We start from the raw sequence: 9,728 nt of genomic DNA, 5'->3' as shown, positions 1-9,728 counted from the left end.
CTTGCACCACAGGCTGCTGTGGTGTGTCTGTGTCCTCTTCTTTAACAAGGTGTAATTTTCAGTAAGAAGCTTGCAATGCTGTAACAGAACTTTCAAATGGATATAGCTACAGCCCAAACAATGGACGTTTAACTGAATCCTCTTCCTCGGTGTAGAAGAGGGTTAAAGTGTGATGTACACCTCTTACCAGCAACTTACGCATTACACTTGCTTCTAGAGGGCAGATGACTCAGGGCCAGCACAGGCTTCTAGAGAACAACCAGCTATTTGAGGGAGATTTACCCCCTCGGAGGCTGCTCTCAGGCTCAGTTTACTAAAAAGTGCTGTGCAAATGAGAGTGCAGTGCTCCACAGGTGAGATGAGAAAGGGGCCAAAGTGAACTTGAAGAAAGTGCATTAGAGTATGCTGAAAAGAAGCACTCTATACTCTTGTGAGGAGCTTGATCCTGTGGTCCTCAGCATTAATTAAGTAGCTTTAGGAAATTAAGCTATACCAGTGACAGCACTAATTTCAGCAACCATCCCATTCTTCGTTCAGCTTTCTGATCCCAACTCTAGTTATTTCACGTAACACCAGGCAGTCCTGCTGAAGGGGAGCATAAGCAGATCACACCATCTCTACTGGATGCAGGAAACCATCAGACCAAAGAAATGTACTGATTATTCCAAGGTGTAAAGCTGGATGCATTTGAACAGGAACAGTCAGTATGGGAGTAAGTAATAAAGTACTTGTCTTCATCTGTCAGCTGTCCTCCCATACACTGTATCAAAAGTAGATGTGACAGACATCCGTCATGTGGTTAAGCTGATCCAACTTCTTAGATTTGGGATACAAATTACCAATGTAAGCTTATTTGTGCATAACTAACTTTCCCCAATGCTGGGATAAGAACTTGGATGGAAATAGCCCTTAAAATGCTTTTTGCCCCAACAATAACTCCACTAAGCTGCTTCTCTATGACTTTGAAGCGTCTGGGGGCAAGAACTGCATCCACAGTAATTAGGCAAAGTGAAAACAGCTACTCAAAGAGTAGAATTAACAACCATTTACTGTAACAATAAATAATATTTTTACAATAAAGATTTTACAAATACATCCAAAAGTTAATATCAAAATAAATGCTTCTAGAACTCTGCGGTCATCTCATCTCTGTACAAATAAATACATAGAAGAGGTAGCTTCAAAGGCCACAGAAGCACTGAAAATGGCTTTTAGAAAGTTTCTATGGACTTAAAGCAGTTTTGGAAAGCAACAAAATCAGTTCAAAAGAGGTGGCAGCTGGAGAGCAGATTTCTGCTGTATGAAGATTAAGCAGACATTTTAACAAAGGAAAAACATCCATTTCCTCCAAAAGAGGACCAGGACAAACATACCTGCATGACAGTGGGGGTTTGTTTTGGGTTAAAAAAAAATGTATATATAAATATATATTAGCATAAATCCTTTTCTTTCTTTCCCCATCTGCTGTCCTCTTGTATGTATCCTGTAGTTCACTACACAGGCTACATACTGCATCTGCATGTTAGCCCTTCATGGCTGCAGGTTTAAGCAAGCATTATGGGTATCTGGCTTGGTATTCAGCTGCTTTCCTTTGTGTCCTTTCAGAGCCCCAGGTGTCACAATATATTCTTTTTTTCTCACTTGTCACTTCAGCAAACAAATGCCTTAGATGGATTTTCCTATACAACCATTAACAGCTCCAAACGTCTAGAATTTAGAACACCAGCCCAGCACATCTGCTGTGCACCAAACTAATTCCATTAGCTGGTGATTCTTAACAGAAATCCTGACATTTCATGTATACCTGTAACTAGTTGCTTGGGTTTTTTTGTTTTTTTTTCCTTCAAATCAAATACAAAACAGCACCATCAAAAAAAACAGAAAGCAGGTTTTTTCGGGTCCTTGAATATTTCCCTCACATACCCCAGAGAAGTTAGACTTTGCCTGGACAAGGAGTGCAAGGGGTGAGCAGCAGAGCTCCAGACCTTCACCCAGGTGTCACAGCCAGCCCCTGTTCTTGGCTTCTGTCTGAACTGATGCATGGCACTGCTTAATGGTGTGTTCCAGCTGGACCAGCTGGCAACATCCAATTTCTAACCTTTTCCTAGGAAAGAGAAGATGATAGGTTATCAAGACCCTATGGACCCACTGTATAGACAGGAATCTGGCCCTGTATGCCTTTAAAACAAAGTTCAAAGGGATTCTAATACCATGCTTTAATTCTGCCAGAAACAGAGAATACTTGGTGCTTCTGGAAATCCAGACATACTTTTATCTTTATAACAAACGATAAAGTTTATTGCAGAGCTGGCTAATCATTATGTGCTCCCAGCTGTATCCTGCAATGAAATCTTTAGAAAGGAACAACTAAAGAGCCACACTGCAGTCATCAGTTCGGTCTTCTCAACCCAAACCTGAGCCTTTAATTATAAAAAGTTATTGGCTTTTACCCACTGTGTTTAAACTGAAAGTCAGCTACACATTTCCTACAGGTTTGTGTGTTGCAGATGGAAACAAGTTATCTCCACAGTTACAACATTGTCAGAGACTGATTTCAGGCTTCGGGAATAGTGTGACTTCATTGGGCACAACTAGCCCTGTTGCTCTCGCACTTGCTCGACATCTGTCGTTTTCCTGATAATCTCTGTCACCAGAGACAACATTTTGCAAGCTTATGCTTGCCACAAGTTAAATATTGTTTAAATTAGCTGGTCATAAAGGGACTTTTATGGTCAAATATTCAACATGGGACACTGAGAAGAAAGTATTGTAACATTTTTTTGGAAACTGAAACCTCCCCTAAGCATGCATTTACAGTAACCACAGTGATTCCTGCCTTGGAACATATGTCAGGCTGGCAAACTGTGTCAAATGTTTAAATAGCAGCCAGTCTAGTTGAACACATGAGAAACCTCTCTAATTTCAGTGTTTCTTCTGAAAGAAAGCAAAACAAAGCTTCTATCCCTCAGAGTGCTTCAATAGTTGTTGGCAAAATAACCAGATCCAGGATGTTGTTTCCCTGTGTCCAATTTCATAAAAATCAGTGGGCAGACACTGAACTGCTGCAGGCCCTGGTGCATTTTTATTTACTCACACAGATTGACCAGTCTTCCTGTGCAGTTTTGCCTATTTCCCAGCTGTGAAATGGCCAGAATACCTGCTCTTTTCTATTTGAACTTGGAATTAGATGATAAACTAAAAATGGTTAATGGTGAACAGCAAGAAAAAAAAAATCCCAAATCCTCATTTCTATACTTAAGCTTGAGTATTCTGCAAACATATTTGCTATTGCAATTGCTGAAGGGAAAAGGAAAATAAATCAAAGCTTGCCACACAACCCCAATACTATACATATACATGTATACTTAATACAATTCAAATTAAAGGATGCTTTTAAAAAGGAAATGCACCTTCCCAGTATGTTTTGGCTCTCACAGGTAACGGAAGCTTGGCAGATCAGCCCAACAGAGCAGATGAATTCTATCACAAGCAGCAGTCTAAATGTGTATCATTTCTCTGGCAATAATCTACAGCACTGGCACAGCTACACTGACAAAAGAACATCCATCCTCCTAATGAACGAGTGTCATTCACCAGCTAAAAACTGTACCTTGACTCAGTTTTGACACAGGAGAGTTAAGTACTACTGGGCAGCCAGTAGTAAGCACACAGTGTACTTACTTGGGCTATCAGTCAAGTCTGAATACAGAATGAGAGAGAACATCGAGATGCCTCGGCAATGTAAGTTATAAACCCTCTGCAGCAGTGAGCGCCTTGAAAAGCTTTCACTAAGAGCTCTTAAAACTAGCACAGAAAAATATCTCATCAGTTTCATTATCCTTACCTCAATTAAAATTTTCCCTACATCATTCTAGTGGCCACTGAGTAACAGTTAAAATGATAAATAGGATGATATTACATGCAGACTTTTATACCCAAGAACAGTACAAGAGGTGAATCAAACGTAGATGCTGCATTAACTAGAAATAAAGCTAATCAGGCCAAGAAAGGCTGTTCCTGTACCCTCAGTAACACACTGGTGCATGCTGGATTGTGGATAGCTTCCACTGAAACATGTGATGTCGGTGTGGGACACCCAGCTGTGCCAGGCTGGAAGAAAGGGGCACTGAAAAAGACTCTCAAGAATCAGGAAAAGAGATGAGGTTTGCAACTGATGCAGCTAGTACTCTCAGAGAGCAGTACTGTGCTTCACTGCCACAGCCTGTGTATCAGGACAATACAACAAACCACACTCAGAATTTGGCCCCATAGTCCGTAGACAAGGAGAGTCGCAGGGTGCTCTCCCTGGCTAGCAGGGAATGCTTGGCCATAGGGATCAAGCACGCTGGCACCCATGTCACTGCCCATTTCAGACCTGAGGCATCAGCACCTTCCCAACTGCCAGCTAACATGGTCACCTCCACCTCCTTTACTAGTTTACTATAAGACAGATGCATCAGGTGGAATAGCAAGAAGAGCAGTGCAAGAGTCATGCATTACTTTCAAGCAATACACTTGGACACCCAGGCCTCCATAAAATAGATTTTCTTAGTTCTGACAAGATCATAGGCTTGCAAAAAATATTTCTTTCTACCACTTACCCTTTACATCAAACTGTCATTTATTAAATGATACAAACTGTTCACTGCTCAACAGTGTATCCTGGGTAACTAAGTCTTCACATTAGCTGCTTGCCATGCAAGCTACAGCAATCTCTCTGAAACTTCCCTTGCAACCCAGCAACCCTACTGCTCACAGTGCCCACTTGAATGGAGAGTGAGGGAGGGAGGAAGAAACAAGGGCTTTAACTAAAGCTCCTTTAATCTACCTAATTCTTCTGCTGAAGCAGCTCAGGACTGTAGCATGTTCCCACTATTCAGAAGGCAAAAAAACAGTCCAGTTAAGATTCACCAGGCCTAGGATTTCTACAGTTTAGTACGAGGTGTCCCTGCCCATGGCAGGGGGGGTTGGAACCAAATGATCTTAAGGCCCTTTCCAACCCTGACTATTCTACGATTCTATGATTTATCAGGCCTGAAGAATCTGGACCGAGGAAGAAATCAGTGGCCAGGCCTGCCCTCTGCCACCTTTATATAATCCTGTCTCTTTCCTCACAGGCTACTACTGCCTTGCCCCATAACAGTGATGTTAACTGTGACCTATCTAACTCACTAAAGTAGGTGATTTTTCTCTTGTTAGAGAAATCTCATCGGATCTCAGTCTCTACCAATAAAAGCCAGGGGACATGTGAAAGCAGGGGGGTAGGGAAGGGAATGGAAAAGGAGACAAGGGACACAACACCCCATCAGAAAAGGAGATGTGGGTCAACACTACCCAGATCTATGGAAAAAGACTGGAATCTACCAGGCAAGTTCAGAAAAAAATTAAAGTCAATTAAGAGTTTCTGATGGAAAAACTTATTTTGTGAATTTGCTGAAGATGCAAAGAATTGTTACAGTGGATCTCTGGGGCATCTTTGTTCCATTTATATCCTAATGATCTGGACTCTAGTCTTTGGCTGGCATCCTCTAAATGCTGCTGTGATACCAAAGCCCATAATAACCCTTAGGGATACAAAAGCAGTGAGAACTCTGCATGTAGCTTTGGCTATTTAGCTCCAAATAGTTCTTTTCCTTCTCCAGACAAGGAGAAACCCTTTGGATCAAATTCTCAAGATGAGAGCACCTTGGCATATCCTGAAAAAGGAGCAGTGAGAGTACAAATATTCTAGACAGGAATTTATCTCTCAGAGAATTAAGAGGCCAGGCTGAAGTAAAAACATTCGCTGGGAATTGAAGCAAGGGGAAACGCTTTGTTCAGCATGTTTCTGCCAAAGCACAAGTAATTCAGCCTGCCTTAAAGCAGTCTCCTTTCCTGTGCTTTTGCTCTTGGCACACCTCTTTTTAATTAAGTGCTTTTAAGATTTCATTTAACATCTCTTTATTGCGTGGAGTAACATTTTATTTTACTTCTGTAATACCAAATAGGTTCATTGCTGTAAGAACTAAGAACAACAATTAGACATAAGTAGTATTTTGAAAAATCTGTGGACTCAGTTTATACCAACAGATCTTAATCTTTACTTAATTTCCTTTATATGTTTTCAAAGGACATTACTTTCATGTAACAAAAATGTCATCGTCACTCTGTACCACTCTTCCAGAAAATCAAAGCTCTGGTGAGAATATCTGTTTTGGCTACGAAACCTACTGTGGCACACAGAATTCACAACAATGGTCCAAGTACTCAGGTTTTCTGATAAAATGCAGACCTAGGGACATCTTTCTTTTCAAGCATCAAGAAACTGTAGCTCCCTGGCTACCATTAGCACAACACCAAAGGCTGTATGTACGCTGTAGATTTAATACAGACATGATGGAGCTGTCCACAAATGTTTGAACATATGAGAACTACAGAAGTGCTGGTCATCAACTCAACACAATTAAGATTCTGAACTATTTTTCTCCACTGATACATAGTCAAATCACTCCCCCCTGCATAACTTTTCTCTCCTGGCCCTGCAATTTGCACTTTCAAATTCACAGAAGATTTAGGAAATCAGTATCAATCCAGGGAAAGGAAATCTTTTTAGAATAATTTGCCTACTCAGATTAAAATAATCTCCAAGCCTTTCACACAGAACCACATTTCAAATCCTGGCAAATTACAACTTGCTCATATCCATGTAACAGCAACGTCAAAGAAAATACTTACCTGCCTTTTATTATCCACTTAAGATTTATTAAAAAAAAAACTTATGGCATTTTAAAACCTCAAAGGACCTGGATTTACAAGCTCTCAATTACACAAATTCAGAAAAAAGACCCTGTATGAGCCAGAACCTTTACTGTAAAGAACTGTAATACTTGCATAGCATTCATTTTTAGATTGCTTTCAAAGCCTTTAACTCAGTTCTACAACAGAACATTTATTTTCCTGTGGCTGAACTGCGAAAAAGCCTCATAAAATGGAAACAAGGACTTGGAATCTTATGTTTGTTTCTCCTTTTTTTTTTTTTTTTCTAACTGTACTTACAAATGGCTTAGTAACACACAATGGCTTAATTTACAACTTTTATAACGATGGCCACAATGTAACACAGCAACTGAAGAGCAGATATGCCTAGTTTGACTTGAGGATCATTTGGGTTTTTACCTCTGCTGATTTAAGCAAAGTTCTCATAACAACAAGTTCTGTAAAAAGAAAGGCTGGGGGGGGAGGGGGGGGGGGGGTGGGAAACACCAAAAAACATCCCCAATCATCTTCCCTATGCCCCTCCTACAAATGACAGCTTTTTATTTATCCAAATGATTTCTTTCATTGTACTTCGGTTAATCCAGTACATCCTAAAAGGCTGTCTCAAACCCCATCGGATGTGGTTAGTAACTGGCTTACCGGTACATCTCTTGTGAAACACACTCATAAAGCTCCTCAGCAGTGAATTTCATACTGTTATTTACCTAAAACAAAGAACAAAGAATTAACATAGTAATTTACCAAGTATCACATATAGATTAAAACTACACAGCTGGTGTAACAGATACAGTTAACATATTACCTAAGAGGCTCTCAAGTTGAGACACTACACCAAAAAGTCCCGTTATGTATTATAAAATCTAATATTACAAACATAATTGCATATAATGGGTGTGATAGATATTACTCCAGCTCCATTTTCTAACTATTTCTGCAGGAATCTAAAAGACCTTAAATAATTAAATAATTCTTTTCCCCTTCCTAATTTACCCTATAGCATATTAAGTAAATTCCGACTCGTGTTAATTCCATAAATGTAAGTATAGGCCCAAACCCCAAATATATTTTCCTGTATAGGAGAGGACCACAAATATGAATACATAATATACTTAATAGAAAAATACCTCTATTCTACTGCAAACATTCATTTCAATTTCTCTTAAAATCTTTAAGCACAGATTAGTTAAAACATCATGAATAATTGGTAATTTCAATTTATCTTTTTTCCTCTGAACTGCAGCCAATATTCTCCACAAAACTACTTAATGCTATGTGCTCTCTCTCCTCTCGAAATGACTAGATTAGGGATGTTTTGGTGACTTCAGCTTTGAAGCTTTTTACTCTCAACAGCAAGTCATTCAGAAGAAATGAGTGCTCAGAAAGTCACACAAGCAACTCAAATACCAGTAGAGATTTGAATACCTTTTGGTAGGTGCCAACCAAAAAATGTGTTTTTATGTCCAATGCCTAATAAATGAGCAAATCTTCAAAATTCTAGCTTAGTGGAAACACAATGATGAGACACCCAAGCTCATAACTACTTTAAATAAAAAACTGTAACTTAAGTGTATCTGACAAAACTTTGAGAAAACTTCATACCTCATTGCTTATAAGGAAGTTATAGAGGGCCCAAATATCTTGGAAACTACTGGTTGGGGTCAAAGTTCTGAAAAATAAAAGGTTTGGGATATTTTAAGCAAGTATAAAAGAATTCTATGGCAGAGGTAAAAATAGTCAGAAATTCTTCTTGGGGAAAAAAACCCTAATTACTTTCTTTAAACAAAAAGTAAATTATGATCATTGAAGAATTTTCCCTTCCACCTATCCCTTTCCACTCCTCTAAAAGAATTAAATGAGCTTATTATATCTGGGAGGACTTTCTATGAGGGTTCTTCCTAATTAAAAATTCAACTGATGTTTTTATGAGCAATTTCTCTACATAGACAGGAAGAAAACCAGCAATAATTAAAAGCCTTTTGTTTCACATAAGCAAAGCCTGCTGTATTGATGTGGAACAACAGAAAAGCGGCACACAATACAAAACTTTCCCACACTAGCTAAAGCTTTAACTCATTCCCTCCAGTATTCTGATGTGCAGCTCAAATGCTACAATTTACATACCATTTTTGCTACTTCTAATAATAACCAATTCCCGCCCACTGAGAGGTGAAAATGGGATTTGACAGTTGAAGAGAGGTGTCTTTATGAAGAAGCCAGTATCATGTGAAATACTGCTATTTTATTTGGCCACAAATGCTCACAGCAGTCAGCGACATCTCAGCTTTCCTCAGAATCTAGTCCTTGTTCACCATGTTGAAGCTGAGACACCACCCAAAGAAAACAGCATCAGCTTTGGTGTCTCTGTAAGGTGTTGTGAAGTTCTGAGACATGTACACCCTTTTCTGCAAGACTCCAAAAGTGACCCAATAAGGAAATTATTCTCTCAGGAATTAATTATCCCAATCTATTTAAGCAGATGTGATTCAGTTATACCTCAGCATAACTTCATTTGCATTCACTAGGAAAAAATGAACCCTCCTAAACATTGCAAAATATACATTAGAATCTATATTAAAAATATGTAACACTTTACATATATTAAAAAATACTGATAAAATTCTGCCTTAAGTTTTAAGTAAGTAATTAAAGATTAAGAAAATTATTGGATTTGGATTGGGGGGGTGTGTGTGAGGGGAATAATCTAACAACCTTTTTGGGAAGCTCTATTTACTTTCCCATGGGAAAGTGCCCACATTCTCCCTACCCTCCCCTTTACAAACTGTAAGCCTTCATAAATGAATTAATTAGGAATTGGAAAACAAAACAAAACGCAAACAAACCCACACAAAAAAAAACCCAACATAAACCCCCCAGAAAACTAACAGAGTAAGTTAAAAATCCCAGTCAAAAGAGAAAAAGGCACTGTCTTATAAACAGGCTAGAAGACTGTGACACACCACAGGATTTATAGT

General features: G+C 39.0%; 1 protein-coding gene across 6 annotated transcripts in view; it reads right to left on the bottom strand.

The window, feature by feature from the left end:
• Positions 1-1,756: 1,756 nt before the first annotated feature.
• SWT1 (SWT1 RNA endoribonuclease homolog) overlaps positions 1,757-9,728 on the bottom strand; it is a 37,287-nt gene continuing 29,315 nt past the window's right edge. For 5 of the 6 annotated variants that reach the window (XM_065674220.1, XM_065674216.1, XM_065674218.1 and 2 more), the window contains 3 exons: positions 8,356-8,422; positions 7,396-7,460; positions 1,757-2,104 (listed from right to left, as the gene is read on the bottom strand). In XM_065674220.1, the coding sequence (XP_065530292.1) occupies positions 1,999-2,104; positions 7,396-7,460; positions 8,356-8,422 (238 nt within the window). In that variant the 3' untranslated portion in view covers positions 1,757-1,998. The remainder of the gene's footprint in view (positions 2,105-7,395; positions 7,461-8,355; positions 8,423-9,728) is intronic. The other variant, XR_010611477.1, reaches the window with a different exon arrangement.

This window comes from Lathamus discolor, chromosome 3, assembly GCF_037157495.1.
Source record: "Lathamus discolor isolate bLatDis1 chromosome 3, bLatDis1.hap1, whole genome shotgun sequence".
In the NCBI taxonomy this organism is placed as follows: domain Eukaryota; kingdom Metazoa; phylum Chordata; class Aves; order Psittaciformes; family Psittacidae; genus Lathamus; species Lathamus discolor.
Note: the sequence above shows the minus strand (reverse complement) of the source record. Positions and strands in the feature narration are given on the sequence as shown.